Source organism: Anolis carolinensis, unplaced genomic scaffold, assembly GCF_035594765.1.
Source record: "Anolis carolinensis isolate JA03-04 unplaced genomic scaffold, rAnoCar3.1.pri scaffold_7, whole genome shotgun sequence".
NCBI lineage: Eukaryota > Metazoa > Chordata > Lepidosauria > Squamata > Dactyloidae > Anolis > Anolis carolinensis.
This window is the reverse complement of record NW_026943818.1, coordinates 20,373,945-20,398,086: the sequence shown is the minus strand read 5'-3', so window position 1 is coordinate 20,398,086 and position 24,142 is coordinate 20,373,945. Positions and strand designations below refer to the sequence as shown.

Below are 24,142 nucleotides of genomic sequence, written 5' to 3'. Positions count from 1 at the left end.
CAGATCATAACCAAAATCCAAACCCTATGCAGACGGAGGCCTTCAGGGTGGATGACCTAGAAGATGCCTGTTTGGTTGCATCGCGCTTCGAATCCCTGCTCAGCCATATAACACACTCTTACCCCCAAACCCATATGATCGAATCATAGCATCATAGATTCCACCTTCCGTCTGTCTATCTATATTTTTTGTCTTGCAGGCTTCAAATGATCGGCTGCAGAAAGCCTTCCATTTCTGAAGGAAGCCGTAGCTTTTGGAGAGACGAGCAGACCATATCTTCATGAATCCCATCTCAAAGTGGATGGGTCCCATCTTCTGAGTGGTGAGTGCATGGAATATGGAAAACGCAGGGTTTTTGTGCCTATCATGTGTGAATCGAAGCTTGTATATGGGCGCATTCCCTTTTTCACGAGGCAGCTAGAAAGGCCGATGCGATTCTAGGCTGCATCAATAGGAGACTCGTGCCTACACTGAGGGAAGTAATATTAGATATGGCTTGACAGTCATACATGCCAAAGGCATTTAGGGGATCCCAATATGGATATGAGCCAAGGGTGTGATGCAACAACGAAAAAGGCCAATGCGATTCTAGGCTATGTCAAGAGGACTATAGTGTTCATATTCTTGCCCAGAACCAAAAGACCTGTGCCAAGAAAACCCTGTGATATGTTCTCTTCAGTTTTCCGTAAGTCAAGAACAAAAACTAATCTCGTTTTGCCATTGAACAAAGAGACCAACACATATGTTTTTTTAAAAAGCCCCATTTTTTAAATAGTTCAGAGTGCCAAGCAGAGTCCTCAACTGTCTGCCGAGGTGGGGGCGGAACCCCTGTGGAAAACGGAGAGGATGTTCTTTCTGGGCACCTTGAGTGGTATGCAGCCGAAGCCAAAGGCCCCGTAATTGGGGTCGGGGAGGTCGGCTGCGCAACGGGTCCAGCTCTCCTGGCCAACCTCCCAGTAATGGATGGCACTGGAGTAGCGGTCATAGCTGTCCCCACCGAAGACGTAAACCCGCTTGCGCCAGCGGACGACCCCTGGGTAGGAAATGGCGATGGGGAGCGGCGGGACGCAGACTTCAGGGCGCACGGCTCCATCGGGGCCCAGGCAGAGGCAGCGCGGGGTGAAGCGGCGGCCCTCGGGGCTTCCGTCTCCCACCAGGCCACCAATGACCAGGATGGAGTGGCCCAAGGCCAGGACGCTGGCCTCGTAAAACTCAAATGCCACGGGGACCTAGAACCAGAGAATCACAGAGTTCGAGAATTACCCAGTTATCTATGAAATGTGTTTACATATCTATCTCTCCATCTATCTATCCATATCCTAGAATCATGGTGTTGGAAGGGAACCCAAGGGCCATCCAGTCCAACTGCCTGTATTATGCATGCATGCATGTATCTCTATATATATATGAAGCCTATATATTTTCCAGCTGCTGCACCACAATATGGGCTCATGGTCACTTTGTGATCTATCAAGACTCCTACATCCCTCATCACTTATTTCAAGAATGAAGAAAGAAGAGCCATTGGGAAGCACCCTTTGGGTTTGGACAGTCAACCAACTCCTAATCCACCCAAAGAAGCCAGTAAAATATGGGCTAGACAGCAGAATTATTTTACTAGCTTCTTTGGGGAAATCTCATGGGGAATCTTGTCTCAAGGGACCTTACTGAAATGGAGATATGCTACATCCATTGCATTCCCCGCATCTATCAAAAACAAGAGATAAGGTTTATCTGGTATGACTCATTTTGGAGAAACCCTTGTTGACTGACATGTCCCTGATTCCAAGTCACAGAGAAAACTCACCTGGGTCCACTGACCTGATCCCACATCGTAAACCAGGAATCCCCGGTGTGGGACCGGGACCTCAGACTCCCCCATCTCCCCGCCGATGAGGTACAGTTTGCCGTGGAGTGCCATCGAAGAAAAATACGTTAATGCAAAGGGGAGACTGGCGATGGGAGCCCATTCTTCTCCGACAAGGTCATAACTTTCTGCACAAACCAAGCTCCCAGTGATGTCCCATCCACTAGCAACATACAGCTTTTTCCGGCACACGAGGAAAGCGTGTCCAGCTCGGGCTGCGGACATGGATGGCAACTGGGTCCAGCAGCTTCCAATCGTATCATAGACCTGCAAGGCGTCTGAATAGGAGCCGTCCAAACGCTGCCCGCCAGTGATATAGAGCTTGTGGCCGATGGAGACGCAACTGGGGGACGTCAAGGTCTTGAGGTCGGGGAGCTGCTCCCAGCTCTCGATGGAAGGGTCAAAAAAGTGGACGTGGGAATCCAGCTCCTCGTCGCCCACATTCACCGCACTCCACTTTGGAAGCCCCACGCAGACCACCCCATCGTGGTACATGCCACGCCGCAGGCCTCGGCTCGCCCACAGCCGTTCTTCCACGCTCAGCTCTTCCCAAGGGAGGCACACACTTTCGTACGACTCTTCCATTTCGGCACGGACCTCGACGAGTTCCTTTGGGCTCAGCAGGGCAAGGCGGACTTGGTCCATCAGAAAAGGAAGTTTCGGCAACCGCTCGGCCGGGCGGTGCATGACCCACCGGCGCACTGCCCGGTACACGATTATTTCAGACTCCACAGCTAAGTTGTCCAAGACTACGATGCTCATCAAGATACTAAAGTCCAACGCCTGGAAAGCAGGAAACTCCAAGAGTTGCTCGAAATGGATGGCAACATGGTGGGAGGCCGGGCGAAGAAGAGGACGGTAGTTGTGGGAATGCGCCAAGACATAGAGCTCCAGGCAGTTCCAGACGGAAATCTTCCCTTTGAAGAACCTGCCATAAAAACAAAGCAGCAAAACCTCCAGGTGAATATGGATACGGAGACCGGATGCAGAGACCAACACTGGATACGGAGACCAGATACACAGAGCCATGGTTAGGAAGGGACCATGTTGGTGAGTGGCTTCCCTTATCACTGTTGTGGATTTCAACAGGAAGGAATATAAGGTACTACACCGACAAAATAAAAATTGCACAAATATAAATGTGTGACTCTTGGCTTGGAAACAGTCCCTGGGAAAGGGATCTAGGGGTCTTAGTTGACCACAAGCTGAACGTGAGCCAAGAGAGTGTTGCAGCAGTGACAAAAGGCAATGTGATTCTAGGCTGCATTCATAGCACAAGAGTGTCTAGGGAAGTACCTGGTGATAATCTCTAGTGCGGATGCTATTTGGAGCCTGCTGGCTGCTGTGAACAGTACTTCCGCCTCTTTTTCCTGGAAGGGCAGCGCTCCTGTGTAGACGTAAACCAGCAGGGTCTGGAGGGAAGTGGCAGGCAAATCCATGAGCACAATCTCGCTTTCCCGAGATTCCCGGAAGGTGCTGGAGAACATGCGCTGGAAGTAGAGGCTGACTGAGGCCAGGAGTGTTCTGTTGGGAACAAGAGGAAAAGAAGTAGCAGAAATAACCGAAGTCAGGAGACCTTAAACATGAGCTTGCAGCCCTTCATTTAGTGACTGACGTTTGAGCCTGACAGGCCTACTAGCACTTGACCAAGGAATCTCTTACAAGGCTTTTCACAATTTTCATGAAGAACAATCATAGAATCGAATAATAGTTGGAAGAGAACACATGGACTGTCTAGTCCAACTCTAGTCCACAACCAAAGTACCCCTGGCAGATGGCCATCCAGCCTCTGTTGAAAGGTCCCAAGGAAGGAGCTTCCGTCACAATCCGAGGCAGAGAGTTTCATTGTTGAATAGATCTTACAGTCAGGAAGTTCTTCCTAATGTTCAGGTAGAATCTCCTTTCCTGGATATTATTATCAGGTCCCTCATCTTTGCTTGCTATTGAGGTACAGTGAGCAGATTTCGTACCCGAGGCTTGAAGTTCCAAGTTTTAAGTTTTAAATACTTAAAACTACAAACCTATAGATCTTATTTCCTAGTAGCTGCCACTTTCTGTATTTGGGGTGATTGCCCAAAGCAAGAATCTTGGTTTTCTGGAGATTAACTGTAAGATGCACTTGCTGGCAATAGTTAGAAAATCTACTTAGGGCTCATCTTAGGCCGATGGGTGTCCTTGACAGAATTACAGCATCGTTGGCGTAGCCTTTCTCAGCCTTCTGGCTAAGATCAAGTGTTGTATCTGTTCTTATCAATTCAGTGACTGTTGTTTGTAGCGGTGAGCTAATCCAGCCTGGATTGTAGTCTGGATAGAATAATCGGATCCTAGAGTTGGAAGAGAACCAGGATAAATTTTGTTAGTGGTTCTTAGTGTTGTTCTAGGACTCTGGGTTCTTCCCACCTGTGGCAAGGGAATCTTTTCCCTTCGGCTACCAAGGTGACGTCGCAGAGCTCTTGCTGCTGATACAACCGCTTGATACCTGATGGGGCAGAGAAAAGATGCCTTTAGGGTCAATTGCTGAACCTGTGTTGGGACCCACTGCTGTGTCCCTTTAAAAGGCAACCCCAGAACCCCTAGGGTCTCCATCCAGTTAGACACTATGAAGCGAGAAGATCAATACAACAGATTTATTTGTACAGGGGCCGTCCACTTTTTGGTTTGAGACTAGAGTTCCCAGAATCCCGTCGATGTCATCCAAAGAGTCCTTCCAAGAGCCCGAGACAAGGCTGAGCCTCTATACTTCTCTTGAGAGGCCTTTCAGGACTAAAGAACGGGGCGGGGCGGGGGCGGGGCTTCTTCCAAAGAGCATGAGACAGGGCTGAGCCTCTATACCTCTCCTGAGAGGCCTTTTAGGACTAAAGGGCGGGGCTAGGAGCAGGGGCGGGGCCTCTTTCCAAGAGCCCAAGACAGGGCTGAGCCTCTGTATACCTCCCCTGAGGCACTTGTTAGAACACGGGGGCGGGGTATAGAGGTTCAGCCCCATCAGGCACTTGGGAAGAGGCCCCGCCCCCTCCTCTAGCCCCACCCCCTGTGTCCTGGCAGGTTCTACAGGACAGGGATAGAAGCTCAGCCCTGTCTCAGAGCTCGTAACTCCACCCATCCCAGTCCTGCCTGCCCATTTGTGGCCCCGCCCACCTCCCCCTCCCAGCCCTACATCTTGAACTAGGGGAGAGGCTCAGCCCCGCCCTCTTGAGCAGGAGCCACGCCCACCCCTCTAAGCCACACACCCCTTTCCAGGGAGCGCTGAGTAATATTTTTTCTGGAAACTAGCTGTGCCCAGCCACGCGTTGCTATGGCAAAGTGGTGGTGGTATTGGTTAAAAATTGTTGTGTAATTTTTATTTGACGTTTTTTGTATTTTTTTATTAATTTTATTGTAAGTTATCTTTTTATTTATTATATTTTATTATTTTCTTGTATTATTTTTAGTTATTTTCTGTTATTATAGTATTTTATTGTATTAAATTATTAGTGTTTTTTATTATTTTTTATTGGGTTGCTAGGAGACCAAGTTGGAGGAGCTTAGCCTTCTAACTGGCAGCAATTGGATAAAAGCAATTATTCCTCTCTTTCTAATTAGGACTTTATTTTTCTTTTCTTTTTGTTGTATCAACCTATAGCCATGGATGATGGGTTGTGTTGTCAAATTTCGAGGTTGGGGGGCCTGTAGTCTTGTTGTTTTGTGGGTCGCCGTGATGCCATCACTCTTTTATATATATAGAAGGGGCGGTAGGTGAAATAAGTTTGGGAACCACTGTGCTAGACCAAACGTAGGCAAACTTCGGTCCTCCAGTTTTGGACTACAATTCCCACAATTCCTAGAGCTAGACTCTTTGCTATCCAGAGCTATCATTCTGGGCGGCCAAAGCTGTCCCTTACCTTGCTTAATGTACTGTTTTAGAGACGGAGGGCTGGTTTGGATGCTGCCTGACCCCATTCCTGTGTTTTGTGGACACTCTGCGGCCTTCTTCATCATTCGAGAAGCCTAATGAAGAGAGAACCCAAATGAGGCTTTCATGGGGTGCTTTATCCTCAGCGAATGTAGAGGAATAACATAGTGAAAGAGCACCATAGAAACCCTTGCTGGAGTGTTAGGCCCCAATGAGAACTCGGACCTGGACCTGAGGAAAGAGAAGGAGGATGTGACACCCAAAGAGGGATAAATGAGAATGCCCGAACCCTTAGGACTTCAGAGAGATGGGTGGTTCGGTTCTCCTCCTTCTCCCCCTCCTCCTCCTCTTCATGGTGTTGAATCAGGCCCGGGGCATCCCTTCAGGGATGCTCCTGCCATGTGGTCCGTCTCCTAGCAACAGTGTCTCCTAGCAACGCAGCTCCAGAGGTGGTACACAACCGCCTCCAGCCCATCCAAGGGGCAATGCGCCAGAGGAGGCCAGGGTGCAAAATGCAAGGCTTTCTTTAGGGGGGAAATAACAGCCACCCCAAAATCAGTGTCACATGTCATAGAAGTTGGGGATAAACCCAATCCAAGTCTATTCTGGGAGGAAGACACAATCCAAGCCCTCCCGACAGATGCTGTTGATAAACTTTCTCACCTCACTCCCCAGACATATAGTCCACTCGAGTGGGAAGGAACCCCAAAGATCATCCAGTCCAACTAACTTCTGCCAGGCAGCAAGACACAACCAAAACCCTCCTGACAGATGGCCATCTGGCTTCTGCTTAAGGGTCTTCAGAGATGGACTCTAAGGTGGCAACATATTCTACTACTGAACAGCCGGAACTGGTGGAATCTCTTGTCCTCCCATTTGAATCCAATATTAGATGGAATCTTGTGCATCTAGGCTCCTGGCATTCGGTGTCTCCTATTATTATTATTATTATTATTATTATTATTATTATTATTATTATTATTATTATTTTATGACACAGCAAACAAGATAGATATGCTGGATTTCCCAAGTGTCTAGGATTATTTTTATTATTATTATTTTATTATGAGACAGCAAACAAGATAGATATGCTGGATTTCATATCACAAAATCACAAGTCAAACACTTCCCAAGTGTCTGGACTGTGTGATGTATTTTTGGATGGTGCGCGCAGATCCCAGTAGGGTGGCCTTTTGCAGTTGGTAGATCGTAATTTTGTCAATGCCTATTGTTTCCAAATGCTGGCTGAGATCTTTTGGCACGGCACCCAATGTGCCAATCACCACCAGGACCACATGTACTGGTTTCTGCCAGAGTCTTTGAAGTTCAATCTTGAGGTCCTGATAGCGGCTGAATTTTTCCTGTTGTTTTTCGTCAATGCGACTGTCACCTGGGATGGCAACATCAATGATCCAAACCTTTTTCTTTTCCACAACTGTGATGTCTGGTGTGTTGTGTTCCAGAACTTTGTCAGTCTGGATTCGGAAGTCCCACAGTATCTTTGCGTGCTCATTTTCCAATACTTTTGCAATTATTATTATTATTATTATTATTATTATTATTATTATTATTATTAGAGACTAGCCTGAAGGGGAAGTAAAGGAGAGAATTCCAAGAGAGCAATAAAACAAGCCTTTTATTGTTATCACAGCTGATGATAAGGCAAAACATCCATAGGTACCCACTTAATGGGTCCGTACCATGCAAATGGCCATCGCAAACAAAGAATATATACCTTTGGCTTATCTAAAATTGACCAATGGCTGAGGGTCTTCCTCACCTTCCACACCTACTTGGCACAAGTGATACCAATGACCTAACTTGTTTACTCTGAGCTTTCTTCTCTTCTTGGAACTTCCTGTAGAAAGGCACCAGCTCACAGGATGAGAGGGGCATATGCACAGGCAAAGCTACATAGGCAATAGTTTACTATTTTCTAGCTTATGGTCCCTACATTATGTTTATGAGATTCAAAGTGGCTTACATTAAAAGCATTTCATCCAAGGACTTGCCAGGGCTGACCCACCATCAGTAGGTATCTTTAAGGCTATGGCAATGGGATAACCATCGTTACCTTCCTTTGTTAAGAGTTCAAGTTCATCTAATCCATTCCGCATCCTCTGAGCATTCATTTGTGTGTCTTTTAGTCCCCTTTGGATGACCCAATGAGGCTTGATGCGGGCGCATTCCCTGTCGGTAGCACATGACCAACGCCTCCAGGTCTGTGTGGCATAACACCTCTCGGAGGTAATGCCTACCTAATTCTGAAGGAGCACTTAAGCACCGAGGGGAAATATAAATACAGCTGCCTCGCTGCCTTGGCTTCGGCGCTGACGAGCCCCGCCGATCGGAAACTTGTAATTAAGCAATCAGCCTCTTAATGGAGGTGGGAGAGAAGAGCGCTTGTGCCAGAACGATGGGAGGAGAGATAGAGCCATAGGCCTTCGTTCTTTTTCTCTCTCTCTGCATGAAAATGGGTAATTGCCGTATCTATCTTTGGCTACGTCCCATGCGCAAAGATGTGTCAAAGGAACATTGTATGGAAGTCTTATAAAGGGGTTGGTTTCACCTCCGGATTGCTATTCAGTCCAAATGACCATGTCGTGAAAGGATGCAAGCCTCAAAACCAGGTGAGGTCTAACCAAACCCGAATAGAGAAGTACCTTGATGCAGCGATCCAGGGGGGCGGTGATGGCACCCATTAGGACACGGGGGGGGCGGAGCTAGAGGAGTAGGCGTGGCTTCTTCCCAAGAGCCCGAGACAGGGCTGAGCATCTATACATCTCCTGAGGCGCTTGTTGGGACACAGAGGGCGGAGCTAGGGAAGGGGGCGGGGCCTCCTTCCAAGAGCCTGAGACAGGGCTGAGCATCTTTACTTCTCCTGTGGCGCTTGTTGGGACACAGAGGGCGGAGCTAGGGAAGGGGGCGGGGCCTCCTTCCAAGAGCCTGAGACAGGGCTGAGCATCTATAACTCTCCTGAGACGCTTGTAGGGACACAGAAGGCGGAGCTAGGGAAGGGGGCAGGGCCTCCTTCCAAGAGCCTGAGACAGGGCTGAGCATCTTTACTTCTCCTGTGGCGCTTGTTGGGACACAGAGGGCAGAGCTAGGGAAGGGGGCGGGGTCTCCTTCCAAGAGCCTGAGACAGGGCTGAACATCTATACCTCTCCTGAGGCACTTGTTGGGACACAGAAGGCGGAGCTAGGGAAGGGGGCGGGGTCTCCTTCCAAGACCTGAGACAGGGCTGAGCATCTATAACTCTCCTGAGGCGCTTGTAGGGACACAGAAGGCGGAGCTAGGGAAGGGGGCAGGGCCTCCTTCCAAGAGCCTGAGACAGGGCTGAGCATCTATATCTCTCCTGAGGCACTTGTTGGGACACAGAGGGCGGAGCTAGGGAAGGGGGCGGGGCCTCCTTCCAAGAGCCTGAGACAGGGCTGAGCCTCTATACCTCTCCTGAGAGGTTAGAGCGATCGCAGGGCCTCTTCCCAAGAGCGCAAGATAGGGCTGAGCCTCTGTATACCTCCCCTGAGGCGCTTGTTAGAACACGGGGGCGGAGTATAGAGGTTCAGCCCCGTCAGGCACTTGGGAACAGGTCCCGCCCCCTCCTCTAGCCCCACCCCCTGTGTCCTGGCAGGTGCCACAGGACAAGGATAGAAGCTCAGCCCTGCCTCAGAGCTCACAACTCCGCCCATCCCAGTCCTGGCTGCCCATTTGTGTCCCCGCCCACCTCCCCCTCCCAGCCCTGCATCTTGAACTAAGGGAGAGGCTCAGCCCCGCCCTCTTGAGCAGGAGCCACGCCCACCCCTCTAAGCCACGCCCCCCTTTCCAAGGAGCGCTGAGTAATATTTTTTCTGGTAATGGGGCGGCAGGCCAAATAAGTTTGGGAACCATTGATGTAGACACTAGACTCCTTTTGATGCAGCCCAAATTCCCATTGGCTTTTTAAGCTGCTGCATCACACTGTTGGCTCTTGTTCACCTTCCTGTCCACGAGGACGCCTAGATCTTTTTCACATGTGTTTTGCAGAAATAAACCTTTGTGTGTGTTTCCCCATCTCCCTTCCAGGTCCGGACCCAGGTGCCCCCTGCCTCCATGGCGGCCTGCAACAACAACAACAACAATGGGACGGCAAGGACGCCTTCCCCGCAGGAGGCCTCCAACGGCTTCTCCCAGCCCAGCGCCTCAGGGACCTGGCATAAAACGGAAGACGAGGTGCGGCTGGCAGAGCCCGGCCTGGTGAAGAAGGCCCACCGGGAGATCCTGGACCATGAGCGCAAGCGGCGGGTGGAGCTGAAATGCATGGAACTCCAGGAGATGATGGAAGAACAAGGGTGAGTCAGGACACAAGGCATTTGGGGATTGGGTTGCTGTGAGTCTTTTGGGCTGTATGGCCATGTTCCAGTAGCATTATCTCCTGACATTTTGCCTGCATCTGTGGCAAACATCCTCAGAGAGGTCTGATGGAAGTGAGGCAAGCGGAGTGTATGTATATCCGTGGAATGTCCAGGGTGGGAGAAAGAACCAGTGTCTATTTGAAGCAAGTGTGAATGTTGCAATTCGCAAGCTTGATTAGCATTGAGTAGCCTTGCAGCTGCAAAGTTACTGTATATACTCGAGTATAAGCCTAGTTTTTCAGCCAAGACTGAATAAGCCCCGTTCGGCTTATACTTGGGTGAGGGTCCTGGTTGGCTTATATTTGGGTCAGCTTATACTTGAGAATATATGGTACATTTATTATTTTTCTCTATTATTATTGATATTGTTACATTATTATTTTTCTCTATTATTGTTGCTACTATTGTTGTCTGTGTAAGTCAATGATGGGCAAGCTTTTGTGCTTGGTGTGTCAAAATTCACCAAAAAACCTAGCATGACTTGGGTGGTGTGTCACTTCAAGAAAGAAACCATAATTTGGCAATATGTATAGTTTAAATAACAAAAATATATAATTGTAATATATAACTGCATTTAATAAATCAAAAACTATTTACTACCATTATTTCCATGTACAACAATCTATGGTACCTCTTGCAATTTCCACGCTGATTTCTCTCTATTCTAGTTTCAATGTAATCATGAATAATGAATAATAATCTAATAGTAATAATATGATAATATATTATAGTAATAATAGAATGATTATATATATATATATATATGTATGTATGTATGTATGTATGTATGTAATGTGCATAATTCCCATGGACTAAACAACAAAATCACTGGACCAAATCGCATCAGATTTGGCCACAAAAGACATAGTCATCCAATCAATCTGCATGCGGCAGCATGTCAGCAAAAATGGCTAGGCGTGTCAGTGCTGACACGTGTGTCATAGGTTGGCCATCACTAGTGTAAGTCGACACCCCATACACACACATATACAGTAGAGTCTCACTTATCCAACATAAACAGGCCGGCAGAACGTTGGATAAGCGATTATGTTGGATAATAAGGAGGGATTAAGGAAAAGCCTATTAAACATCAAATTAGGTTATGATTTTACAAATTAAGCACCAAAACATCATGTTATACAACAAATTTGACAGAAAAAGTAGTTCAATATGCAGAAATGCTATGTAGTAATTACTGTATTTACTAATTTAGCACCAAAATATCACGATGTATTGAAAATATTGACTAGAGAAATGCGTTGGATAATCCAGAACGTTGGATAAGTGAGACTCTATATTTTTTTCAGTTTTACTATATGTTGTGTGTTTGTGTGTGTGTGAAACCTTCAGCTTCCTCGGGGCAGGAGTTGCAAGGAAAGGAGCTGCCCAATGGGCAGAACGTGGTGAATTTAATTGGCGCATGGCTTCATTGTGCCGCTGTGCATCGGCACTCCCCACAGAGCGCTGCGGAGGAAGCGGCACATCTCATTGATGATTCAGAGCCTTCTCCTTTTGATCTCCTTCCACCTGGACATCAATCACGGAAGAGAAGCACAGAGGCTCATGGGAGAAGGGGCCATCTGCTCGCTTCCCGCTGCCCAGCCTGGCATCGAAAGCGAGCATGATGCGCAATGGCGAACATCACTATCTAGCACGATTTCCGTTCCTGGGTTATCAATGTCATTTCCTAATTGGATCTATCATAAAAACATCGGAAAAAGTTGAATTCTTCCCTTGCTTTCCTTCATACACCTTCCGCCCTCTTTCTTTCCTTTCTCTTCCCTTCCTTCTCTTTTTTCCTTTTCCCCATTCCTTCCTATTCCTTCCTTCTCTCCATTTTCTTCCTTCTCCCTCCCTTTCTTTCCCTTCTTTTCCCCTTTCTATTGAGAATCTGGGAGCTGTTAGGCTCAAAAATAACCCTCTTTGTGAGGTAGATTCCCAAGAATATAGCAGAGTGCAGAAGCACACCATCCAAGCAGCAGGTGAGCTAAGGGAAGCTTTTCTTCTTTAGGATGGCAAAGGATTGCAAAGTCAGCTTAAAAGTTCAAAAGGTATTTATTGAGGTAAAAAGAAATCCATTGTAGATAGAAAAAGGGTTTGGAGCTAACTAGCTGTCTAAGCTAGCTTCTAAGGTAGGTAAGTAGGTAAAAATAACAAAGATATCTAGATAGCTACATATGCTAGATATGCTGTTTTTATATTTTATTATATTGTATTGCTCTGGGCATGGCCCCATGTTAGCCGTCCCAAGTCCCCTTTGGGGAGATGGTGGCGGGGTATAAATAAAGTATTATTATTATTATTATTATTATTATTATTATTATTTTGCCTAAGAGAGTGGCAAAATGCATCCTTCTTGGTAGGAAGACAAAAGGAGGAAGAAAGGCGATGACTGCATGGTCTGTGCCAGGGGTCCCCAAACTAAGGCCCGGGGGCCGGATGCGGCCCATCGAAGCAATTTATCCAGTCCCCACGGCACAAGAGCAGAAGGGGGTTGGGCTAAATGGCCCAAGGGGTCTCTTCTTCTCTTACAACCCTTATTATTATTATTATTATTATTATTATTATTATCATCATCATCATCATCATCATCATCATTGAGGCTGGGTGGCCATCTGTCAGGGGTGCTTTGTTTGTGCTTTAGGTGCACAAAGGCAGAAGGGGGTTGGACTCGATGGCCCAAGGGTTTATTATTATTATTATTATTATTATTATTATTATTATTATTATTATTAACATTGAGACTGCGAGACCATCTGTCAGGGTGCTTTGCTTGTTCTTTTTGTGCACAAAGGCAGAAGGGGGTTGGACTTAATGGCCCAAGGGTCTATTATCATTATTATTATTATTATTATTATTGACATTGAGACTGCGAGCCCATCTGTCAGAGGTGCTTTGCTTGTGCATTTGGTGCACAAAGGCAGAAGGGGGTTGGACTCAGTGACCCAAGGGGTCTCTTCCAACCATCTTTATTATTATTATTATTATTATTATTATTATTATTATTATTATTGCTCAGTGGCCATCTATAGTCCGGCCCTCCAACGGCCCAAAGGATCCTGAACTGGCCCCCTGTTTAAAACGTTTGGGGACCCCTGGTCTGTGCCTTCTCTTTTTGGGGCAATGAAAATTCCAATCTACGTAGAGGATGTAATCTCATCCCTGCAGAGATCACATTGCTAAAACAACAAGGCGAAGGGAGTGGATGTAAACAGGATAGAAGAGAGAAAACAGCAAAGCCTGTTTGGGCATGCATCGGATTATAGAGAGGATTCCCTCAGTCTATTCTATCCACTACCTATCTAATAAATGAGACTTGTGTAGTCCAGGATGACTTCCAACACTTTCTTTCTTTCCTCCTTCACTCCTTTTCTTTCCTTTCCGTCCCTCATCCTTTCTCTTTACTACGTCCTTCGTTTTGGGCAAAGTGTGGCACGTTTTGCTCTCCAAATTGGTTTTCCTAGGCCTGTACGCATGCATGGATGTATGACTTCCCTTTCTGAGACCTTCCCTATTTGACATCCCAAAAGAGATGACCCAGAGGTTTTTGGGAATGCGGCTAATGGGTGGAATAATTGTATCAGTGGCGTAGGTTTTGGGCTATTTTTAAAAGAGCTCTCCAAGGTGCTGGATCCATTTAGAAATTGAGTTCAGCACCTTGGAGAGCTCCTTCAAAACAGAGGGAGAAACCTGGAATGGATTCTATAGTTCTATTATTATTATTATTATTATTATTATTATTATTATTATTATTGACATTTATGTCCCGCCCTTCTCACCCCGAAGGGGACTCAGGGCGGCTTACAAGTATATATACATACAATATATTATATAATAATAATAATAATAATAATACTTTATTTATACCCCGCTACTATCTTTATTATATTTATGTATACCCTGCTTTTTCTCTCCCCAAGAAGACTGATATACAAACATTGAAACAGAATAAAACATCAGTGGTATTTTTAAAAAAAATCATAGTTAAAAATCCATAATTGTCACCCAAAGCCATCACCAAATGTGATATTTTTGCTTGTCTTTCGTGTCGGGTTTTCCCTCCTGCAGAAAACGTTGGGATTTTGATGTATATTTCAAAAGGCAAGGATTTAACGAGGCAGCCCCTGCCTGCCTTCTCTCTTCTTTCCTCTCTTTGTCTCTCTCGCTCCGCTGGCTCCCTTTTATCTGACAAGCCTCCTGAAACATCTCAAAGCCACAGACTGTTTTCATGTTGTGGCTGCCCTCCCGATGTGGAAGAGAGGCAGAGAAGGAAGGAAGGAAGTGGATTCAGTGCAACACAGAGAAGCATAGAATCCCAGAGATGGAAGGGACCCCTAAAGACCATCCAGTCCAACCCCATTTCTGCCATAAAGGAAGACACCATCCGATCCCTCTTGACAGATGTCCACCCAGTCTTTCCTTGATAGGAATAAGAATCATAGAATCCTAGAGTTGGAAGGGACCCCCAAGGGACATCCAGTCCAACCCCCTTCTGCCATGAGGAAGGCACCATCTGATCCTTTCTGACAGATGATCATCAAAGCTCTGCTAATAATAATAATAATAATAATAATAATAATAATAATAATAATAAAAAGGTAAAGGTTTCCCCTGATGTTAAGTCCAGTCATGTCTGACTCTGGGGGTTGGTGCTCATCTCCATTTCTAAGCCGAAGAGCCGGCGTTGTCCGTAGACACCTCCAAGGTCATGTGGCCATTGGCATGACTGCATGGAGCGCTGTTACCTTCCCACCGATCTATTGATCTACTCACATTTTACCTATTGATCTACTCACATTTTGCATGTTTTCGAACTGCTAGGTTGGAAGGAGCTGGAGCTAACAGCAGGTGCTCAAGCCGCTCCCGGGATTTGAACCTGGGACCTTTCGGTCTGCAAGTTCCGCAGCTCAGCGCTTTTAACGCACTTCGCCACCGGGGCTCAATAATAATAATAATAATAATAATAATAATAATAATGGAATCCTAGAGCTTCTGACAGATGGCTATCAAAGCTCTAATAATAATAATAATAATAATAATAATAATAATAATAATAATAATAATAATAATAATAATAGAATCCTAGAGCTGGAAGGGACCCCAAAGGACATCCAGTCCAACCTCCTTCTGCCCTAAGACACCATCTGATCCCTCTTGACAGATGGTCATCAAAGCTCTACTACTACTACTACTACTACTAATAATAATAATAATAATAGAATTCTAGAGTTAGAAGGGACCCCAAGGGACATCCAGTCTAACCTACTTCTGCCATTAGGAAGACATCATCTGATCCCTCCTGAGAGATGGCCATCAAAGCTCTACTACTACTACTACAACTAATAATAATAATAATAATAGAATTCTAGAGCTGGAAGGAACCCCAAGAGATATCCAATCCAACCCCCTTCAGCCAGGAGGAAGACACCATCCGATCCCTCCTGACAGGTGGCCATCAAAGCTCTGCTAACCGTAAAAATAATAATAATAATAATAATAATAATAATAATAATAATAATAATAATAATGGAATCCTAGAGCTGGAAGGGACCCCAAGGGACATCCAGTCCAACTTCCTTCTGCCATGAGGAAGACACCATCCGATCCCTCCTGACAGGTGGCCATCAAAGCTCTGCTAACCATAATAATAATAATAATAATAATAATAATAATAATAATAATAATAATGGAATCCTAGAGCTGGAAGGGACCCCAAGTCCAACCACCTTCTGCCATGAGGAAGACACCATCCGATCCCTCCTGACAGAAGCCCATCAAAGCCATCTCTTTCTGCTTTTTTTCTCCCTCCTTGTATCTTATGAGCTCAAGCTGAGTGTTTTTCCTGTAATGAGTCACTTGGTGCCTCCAAAAAAACATGTGGCCCGGCACTGTTTGAAGTTAGATGAAAAGGAATTATTGATGCCTTCATTAGGAGGGAGCCTGGGGTGCTCCCAATGGGTTCGAAAAACCAGAAGAAAGGCTCTGCCTGTTGCCGATTATTATCAGCCTTGTCTGATGGGAGATTGACAGGGCCTTGGCGGCTTCCCGTTGGCTGTCAGAAAGGCCTGTGATGACGATAGTCCATGCATCTACTCAAGGTTTCGAACTCAGCTTTCCATGGTCCTGAGTTCCAATGGCGCAAAGGACATTCAGCACTTGGAGAGCTATCTCAAACTCACAGTGGCTGGACCAATCCATTTTTGAATGTTAGCCACTTTCTATCTCAGTCTATGTAGTAATAATAATAATAATAATAATAATAATAATAATGATGATGTTTTATTTCTTAGCCGCCTCTCTTTGAGGCGGTGCACAACACAGCTTAAAAACACCTCACCACGAACATGTAAACTACATGGACATAAAAATCAATGTATAAATGTATGGCAGCTTATAGATAGAAAGGCTTAGCTCCTGGCCTCTAGGGATGTATGTATGCAGTGCTTAGGTGCAGCTACAAGAGGGCAGTCTATAGGTAGAAAGGATCAGCTCCTGGCTTCTAGGAATGAATGTATGCAATGTTCAGATGCAGACACAAGAGGACAGTGTATAGATAGAAAGGATCAGCTCCTGGCCTCTAGGGATGTATGTATGCAGTGCTCAGGTGCAGACACAAGAGGACAGTGTATAGATAGAAAGGATCAGCTCCTGGCCTCTAGAGATATATGTATGCAGTACTCATATGTAGCCACAAAAGGACAGTGTATAGATAGACAGGATCAGCTCCTGGCCTCTAGGGATGTATATAGGCAGTACTCAGGTGCAGACACAAGAGGGCAGTGTATAGATAGAAAAGATCAGCTCCTGGCCTCTAGGGATGAATGTATGCAATGTTCGGATACAGCCACAAGAAGGCAGTGTGTAGATAGAAAGGATTAGCTCCTGGCCTCTAGGGAGGAATGTATGCAATGCTCAGATACAGCCAAGGGGGCAGTGTATAGATAGAAAGGATTAGCTCCTGGCCTCTAGGGATGCATGTATGCAATGTTTGGATACAGCCACAAGAGGACCGTGCATAGATAGAAAGGATCAGCTCCTGCCCTCTAGGGATGAATGTATGCAATGCTCAGATACAGCCACAAGAAGGCAGTGTGTAGATAGAAAGGATCAGCTATTAGCCTCTAGGGATAATGTATGCAGTGCTCATGTGCAGCCACAAGAGACAGTGTATAGATAGAAAGGATCTGCTCCTAGCTTCTAGGAATGAATGTATGCAATGCTCAGATGCAGACCCAAGGGGGCAGTGTATAGATAGAAAGGATTAGCTTCTGGTCTCTAGGGACGGATTTATGCAGTGCTCAGGTGCAGCCACAAGAGACAGTGTATAGATAGAAAGGATCAGTTCCTGGCCTCTAGAGATGCATGTATGCAGTGCTCAGGTGCAGACACAAGAGGGCAGTGTATAGATAGAAAGGATCAGCTCCTGGCTTCTAGGGATGTATGTATGCAATGCTCAGATGCAGACCCAAGAGGACAGTCTATAGATAGAAAGGATCAGCTCCTGGCTTCTAGGAATGAATGTATGCAATGCTCAGGTGTAGCCACAAGAGGACAGTGTATAGATAGAAAGGATCAGTTCCTGGCCTCTACAGATGCATATATGCAGTGCTTGGATGCAACCACAAGAGGGCAGCCTATAGCAAGAAAGGATTAGCTACTTCTACATATAGAAAAGTCAAAGAGCTGGAGAAGGGAGAAAGAATTCATGTATCGGTCACAATTACACCAAGTATATTGGAACTACAACTCCTATAATTCCACAGCTGTGACAGGTGAAGTGATATCGATTCCTTTGGCAGTGTAGACTGACCCTTAGCCTTCCCCTTGCAACTGTTGCTCCGAGGCTTACAAATTAAAGGTGGGAATTGTGCGGCCTCCCATATGGTATTCTTGGGAAAGATGAGAGTTGCAGTCCAAAAGAAAAAAACTCCCAGAGAACTGCAACCTGGCGATAAATCCTGGCGGGTTGACCCCAGATGATCTTTGCAACGGGCTTCTTTCTAGCTTTTGAACCTGGGCCCATAACTCAGAGTTAATGAGTCGGGAAAAACCACTGAAGCCAAGCCAATGGGTCCATAAATCCTCCGGGAAGGGAAGTCCAATTTGTCTTTGTTAACAAAACCTCTCTCACTTTCTGTTGTCTCAGTCCTTAAGTGTGAATCCTTTGAAATCGGATGTTTGTAACTCAGGGATAGCTGCCTCTCATTCTCTGTCTCCCTCGTCTTGGGTTCCAGGTATTCGGAAGAGGAGATCCGGCAGAAGGTTGGGACCTTCCGGCAAATGCTGATGGAGAAGGAAGGGGTGCTCACCCGCGAAGACCAGCACGGGCGCCAGATGTGAGTACCAAATGCATTGGGGAAAAAGAGCCCTTTTCTCCAAGGAAGAAGAGAGAGAGGAGCTGCTATTGGGTTCAATTTGGTTCAACCAATTCCCGGTTGCATTGTCCAGTCTTGTATTTAACATATAAATGTTATGCTCTCGCTCTGGTTTCCTCCCACTTTGAGAATAGAATAGGATAGAAATAGACCGGGCTGAGTCACTGAATATTTAAGACCTCCTTCTTGCTAGCTTGGAGTAAACATAAGCTCCGAAAAGTGCCTTTTCCAGGCTGCATCTCCATCCGCTTGCTGGGTTCCATGAAAGTGTTGTGGTAATCTCTGAGCGGTTAGACTCAATTTAACCCTCTCTGGGGGAGATTCCACCAAAATCAGCAGAGTAGCAAAAGCAAAAGCTTTCAAATGCATCAGTTACTTACACGGGGCGAGCAAAGAGAAGCCTTTGACCATTTAGGATTGCAATGGACTGCAGAGTCTCAGTAAAAGTTCAAAAAGTATTTATTCAGGTAAAAAGAATTCCATTGTAGATAGAAAGGCTTGGGAGCTGTCTAGTCTACTCTAGACTGGTTTCTAAGGAAAAATAAGAAAGGAAAAATAACAAACATCTAAATAGTTACATCTTGCCAGGAGAGATGGCGAGATGCTTCTTGTTAGCTGTAAGAACAAAGGGAGAAGAAGGAACCAAAATAGTTCCAACCTCATGGTCCAGTTTATTGGGGTCATAAAAGACATTCTGACCAATGAGAAGTTAGTGTCCCTAAAGATTCACATTTCTACTAACTTCAAAGTAAGGGATGTGACATACACAGGATAGAGTGAAACACAGTAAAGCTTGTCTAGGCATGCTTTGGAAACAGGGAAAGGATTCCCTCAATCTAACTCTATCATCTATCTAACTACAGTAGAGTCTCACTTATCCAACATAAATGGGCCGGCAGAATGTTGGATAAGCGAATATGTTGGATAATAAAGAGGCATTAAGGAAAAGCCTATTAAACATCAAATTAGATTATGATTTTACAAATGAAGCACCAAAACATCATGTTAGACAACAAATTTGGCAGAAAAAGTAGTTCAATACTCAGTAATGCTATGTAGTAATTACTGTATTTATAAATTTAGCACCAAAATATCACGATATATTGAAAACATTGACTACAAAAATGTGTTGGATAATCCAGAACGTTGGATAAGCAAGTGTTGGATAAGTGAGACTCTACTGTACATCTAGACTTGAGTAGTCCAGGGTGATTCCCAACACATGGGGTCAAGCCCAGGCAAAACAAACAATATAAAACACAGCAATAAAACAAATCAATCAACAATAAAGCAAGTCATAAAACAAATGAGGTCACATTTGGTCACAATGAAAAACCTGGAATGAAGTCCTTACTCAACTCTCAGGAGTAGGACATGTCCAAACAGGAGGGACTTTATGACACAGAATCATAGAAGGGTTAGAAGAGACTCCCAAGGGCCATCCAGTCCAACCCCTTGCTGTGCAGGAAGACACAATCAAAGCCCTCCCAACAGATGGCCATCCAGCTCCTGTTGACAAACCTCCATAGGAGGAGACCACCAAGTTTTTTCCGAATGTTTACCTGGCCCCCGCCCTTAGTTTTATAATATAATATTTTTATATCAGTTTTAATAATATAATATATTGTATATACATATAATATTGATAAAAATATTATAATGTTATACAATATAATACTAATAATAATACCATATAATAATATTAATTATATGTTATATATTACATATACAGTAGAGTCTCACTTATCCAAGCTAAATGGGCCGGCAGAAGCCTGGATAAGCGAATATCTTGGATAATAAAGAGAGATTAAGGAAAAGCCTATTAAACATCAAATTAGGTAATGATTTTACAAATTAAGCACCAAAATGTCATATTATACAACAAATTTGACAGAAAAAGTACAGTAGAGTCACTTACCCAAGCCTCGCTTTTCCAAGTTTCTGGATTATCCAAGCCATTTTTGTAGTCAATGATTTCAATTAATTTGTAAAATCATGCTTTTCCTTAATCCCTCCTTATTATCCAAGATATTCGCTTATCCAAGCTTCTGCCAGCCCGTTTAGCTTGGATAAGTGAGACTCTACTGTAGTTCAATAAGCAGTAATGTTATGTTGTAATTACTGTATTTACGAATTTAGCACCAAAATATCATGATATATTGAAGACATTGACTGCACAAATGGCTTGGATAATCCAGAAACTTGGATAAGCAAGGCTTGGATAAGTGAGACTCTACTGTAATATTACAGTATAGTGGTATAGTTCAATATAGTAATATATAATGCTAATATTGTGCTATGCTGATAATATAATATATTGTATGTACATACAGCTGCTCTGAGTCCCCTTCAGGGTGAGATGGATGGGATATAAATGTAATAAATAAAGGTAGCAAATAAATAAATAAATAATTTTAGACTTAGGCTCGCCCAAAGTCTGAAATGACTTGAAGGCACACAACAACAACAACAATCCTAATTAACTTGACTATCTTATTGGCCAGTAGCAGGCCCACACTTTCCATTGAAATCCTGATAGGTTTATGTTGGTTAAAATTGTTTTCATTTTTAAATATTGTATTGTTCTTTAATTGTTATTGTTGTATTGCACTACAAATAAGACATATGCACTGTGCATAGGGATATTTTCTTATTTTTTTTTTCAAATGATAATTCGGCCCCTCAACAGTCTGAAGGATTGTTTAAATCCTTCAGACTTCTTTATAAGTTTGAGGACCTCTGGTTTAGTCAATATGGTCCATCTCTCAAAGCTCTCTCCAGCGCTGTCTCTCAAACACATATTATTTTCCTTCTCTTGTTTTTTCCTTCAGCCTCTTGTCTCCTCCGCTGAGCCAAAATATCCCGGGGTTCATTTCCTTTAAAATGTCCAATTATTCACTCAGCTGGTAATTGGGTTACGATGCCTGAAAAAGAGAGAGGGATGCCTCGTGGGGCCGTCGCCCGCTGAAGGGTGTTTTGCCTCTTCCGGCAGTCTCTTCTTTGTATTTTCTCCTTTGAAGAGACAGAGAAGAGGTTATACTAATGTAGTCATTTATATTAATCACACAGAGAGAAAGGGATAGAATCACATCTTATTTACCATATAAGCCGACCCGAATATAAGCTGAGGCACCTAATTTTATCACAAAAAAAACTGGGAAAACATCAACTCCAGTATCAGCCAAGGGTGGTAAATTTCAGAAATAAAAATAGATACCAATAAAATTACATTCATTGAGGCATCAGTAGGTTAGATGTTTTTATTTATTTATTTACAGCATTGTTTTGAATATTTACATCAAGCTCAAATTTAAGATAAGACTGTCCACCTCTGATCAAATCATTATTCTCATCTTCTCCAACGTAAATGTGCTTATGTATCCTTTTAATAATAATAGAATGAAATAGTACATGTAATAATAATAATTATTATTATTATTAATTTATTTATTTCTATTTTACAGCATTTATATTCCGCCCTTCTCATCCCGAAGGGGACTCAGGGCGGATCACATTACACATATAGGCAAACATTCAATGCCTTTTAACATAGAACAAAGACAAACAAACATAGGCTCCGAGCGGGCCTCGAACTCAATGAAGAGTGATTCATTGCAGCTGGTTGCAGCTGGCTTGCTCTCCAGCCTGCGCCACAGCCCGGAGCCCTAATAATAATAATAATAAATACAGGAAAATAATACAAGTCACAATAAATAGAGTAAAATAATAAATGCAGCCATGCTTGGGTCAAAGGCCCCACAAACAAGGGGAAGGAGTGCTGAAGAATACCTATATATGTGTACATGTATGTGCATGTTTAAGTTTACTTATATGTATATGTATATTTCCTGCAGTGATTTAAATCCTTCTTCTCCCCTTCTTCTTCCTCATCCTCCTCCATCTCCGTCACTATCATCTCCATTTCCTTGTACTCTTCCTTCTCCTCATTCTCATTCTCCATTTCCATTTCTCTCTCCTCCTTCTCCATCTCCTAATTCTCATTCTCCATTTCTATACTCCATCGTCTCCTCCTCCTTCTCTTCCTCCTCATTCTCATTTTCAATCTCCATCATCTCCTCCTCCTCCTCATTCTCCATCTGCATAATTTCCATCTCCTTCTCCCTCCATCTCTATCTCCTCCTTCTTCCCATCCTTCAACATCATATCCATCATCCTCATCAACTCCATGTCCTCTTCTTCCTCCTTCCCTTCCTCCCTCCATCATCTCTATCATCCTCATCTCCATCTCTCCTTCTTCCTCCATCTCCATCTCTTCCTCTCTTCCTTCTTCCCCTCCTCCATCATCTCCATCCTTTCCTCCTTCCCCTCCTCCATCTCCATCATCTCCATCTTCTCATTTATCTCCATCTCTTCTTCTTCCCCTCCTCCATCTCCATCATACTCATACTCATCTCCATCTCCTTCTCCTACTCCATCTCTATCTCCTCCTTCTTCCCATCCTTCAACATCATATCCATCATCCTCATCAACTCTATCTCCTCCTCTTACTCTTTCCCTTCCTCCATCTTCTTCCTTCATCTCCATCCCTTCCTCCTTCCCCTCCTCCATCTCCATCATCTCCATCTCCTCATTTATCTCATCTCTTCTTCTTCCTTCTTCCCTTCTTCCCTTCCTCCATCGCCATCATCTCCATTCCTATCACACTCATCTCCATCTCCTCCTTCTCCATCTCCTTGTCCTTTTTCCTTGGACAGAATGATAGAAAATCATCACACAGAGGACGGAGAAGGGTACGCGAGAGAGTATACAGAATACGGGGAAGGCTGCCCACTCCAGTGGGACTGTACAAGCGACTGTTACCAAGATGACAGCAGTCACCGAGAATACAGGTAAGCCGTTCCAGGTGCCTTAGCGGAATCAGCGGGTCATGGCCAGGCATGGCTTGCCAGTGGGGCCCAAGTCAATGATTGATGCCTCCTTGACTCTTCTTGGTGGGAACTTGGACACAAGGAAATATGTTTCTAGAAGCAAAGGCCTGGCCAATGCTGCCAGACTCCTCTTCCTCTTTTCTCATAGGCTGAAGAGGCGATCCAGTAGCTCCACCTCTCCCCCTCCGAAAAAGAAGAAGAAGAAGAAATCGGGTCATCGCCGGAGCCGGTGAGTCACCCCACGAAGGTCTCCCGTCCAGCATTGAGAGGTCAATCGTTGACTGTGGCTGTTCATCCCTGTTCTTTCTTCCCAGCAGTCTCCCCTCCAAGCACTTACCAGGCCTGTCTTTGCTTAGCTTCCAAACTCAGATACGTTCAGAGCTTATGATAGTCTACAAAAGTGGTCTAGAACTTAAGAGAACCTAGGAATGTATCTGTAGCATATAAGGAGGCATTTGAGGGTGGTCTAGTCTTGGAGGAACATAGAGAACCTAGGAATCTATCTGTAGCATATAAGGAGGCATTGGAGAGTGGTCTGGTCTTGAAGGAACGTAGAGAACCTTTTTGTAGGAAATGAAGGATTTCTCCTTACTGTTTGCTTTGTCTGCTTCTTCCCTTGCGGCCACAGCAAGAAACGGAAGCCGGGATCAGAACGCAGGTGAGTCACATTCCTTCTCGGAATAAAGTATACTGCATATTGTGCATGGATCCCTGTTGTGTGTCATCCATAC

At 44.6% G+C, this 24,142-nt stretch overlaps 2 protein-coding genes and 1 pseudogene across 4 annotated transcripts in view; 2 read left to right on the top strand and 1 right to left on the bottom strand.

Annotated features, from left to right (window-relative positions):
• The window catches only part of srrm3 (serine/arginine repetitive matrix 3), a 64,652-nt gene that overhangs the window by 13,866 nt on the left and 26,644 nt on the right, over positions 1-24,142 (top strand). For 2 of the 3 annotated variants that reach the window (XM_062960262.1, XM_062960263.1), the window contains exons 2-7: positions 200-322; positions 9,819-10,084; positions 18,382-18,483; positions 23,238-23,372; positions 23,560-23,640; positions 24,040-24,069. In XM_062960262.1, the coding sequence (XP_062816332.1) occupies positions 9,846-10,084; positions 18,382-18,483; positions 23,238-23,372; positions 23,560-23,640; positions 24,040-24,069 (587 nt within the window). In that variant the 5' untranslated portion in view covers positions 200-322; positions 9,819-9,845. The remainder of the gene's footprint in view (positions 1-199; positions 323-9,818; positions 10,085-18,381; positions 18,484-23,237; positions 23,373-23,559; positions 23,641-24,039; positions 24,070-24,142) is intronic. The other variant, XM_062960264.1, reaches the window with a different exon arrangement.
• On the bottom strand, positions 752-6,178 carry LOC103281330 (kelch-like protein 20). The gene is made up of 6 exons (XM_008122679.2): positions 6,046-6,178; positions 5,746-5,851; positions 4,268-4,346; positions 3,164-3,391; positions 1,808-2,795; positions 752-1,229 (listed from the first exon to the last, which is right to left on the bottom strand). Exons 2-6 carry the CDS (start codon positions 5,840-5,842, stop codon positions 798-800), a joined length of 1,824 nt encoding a protein of 607 aa, XP_008120886.2. The 5' UTR covers positions 5,843-5,851; positions 6,046-6,178; the 3' UTR covers positions 752-797.
• On the top strand, positions 4,070-4,282 carry LOC134293388 (U2 spliceosomal RNA; annotated as a pseudogene).

Excerpts from the sequence above, each read along its gene's own strand:
- LOC103281330 (XM_008122679.2), bottom strand. The coding sequence starts at position 5,842 with ATGATGAAGAAGGCCGCAGAGTGTCCACAAAACACAGGAATGGGGTCA. Across the intron at positions 3,392-4,267 it reads AAAAGATTCCCTTGCCACAG|AACACTCCTGGCCTCAGTCA; the intron begins GTGGGAAGAACC and ends TGTTCCCAACAG. Across the intron at positions 1,230-1,807 it reads GATCAGGTCAGTGGACCCAG|GTCCCCGTGGCATTTGAGTT; the intron begins GTGAGTTTTCTC and ends CTCTGGTTCTAG.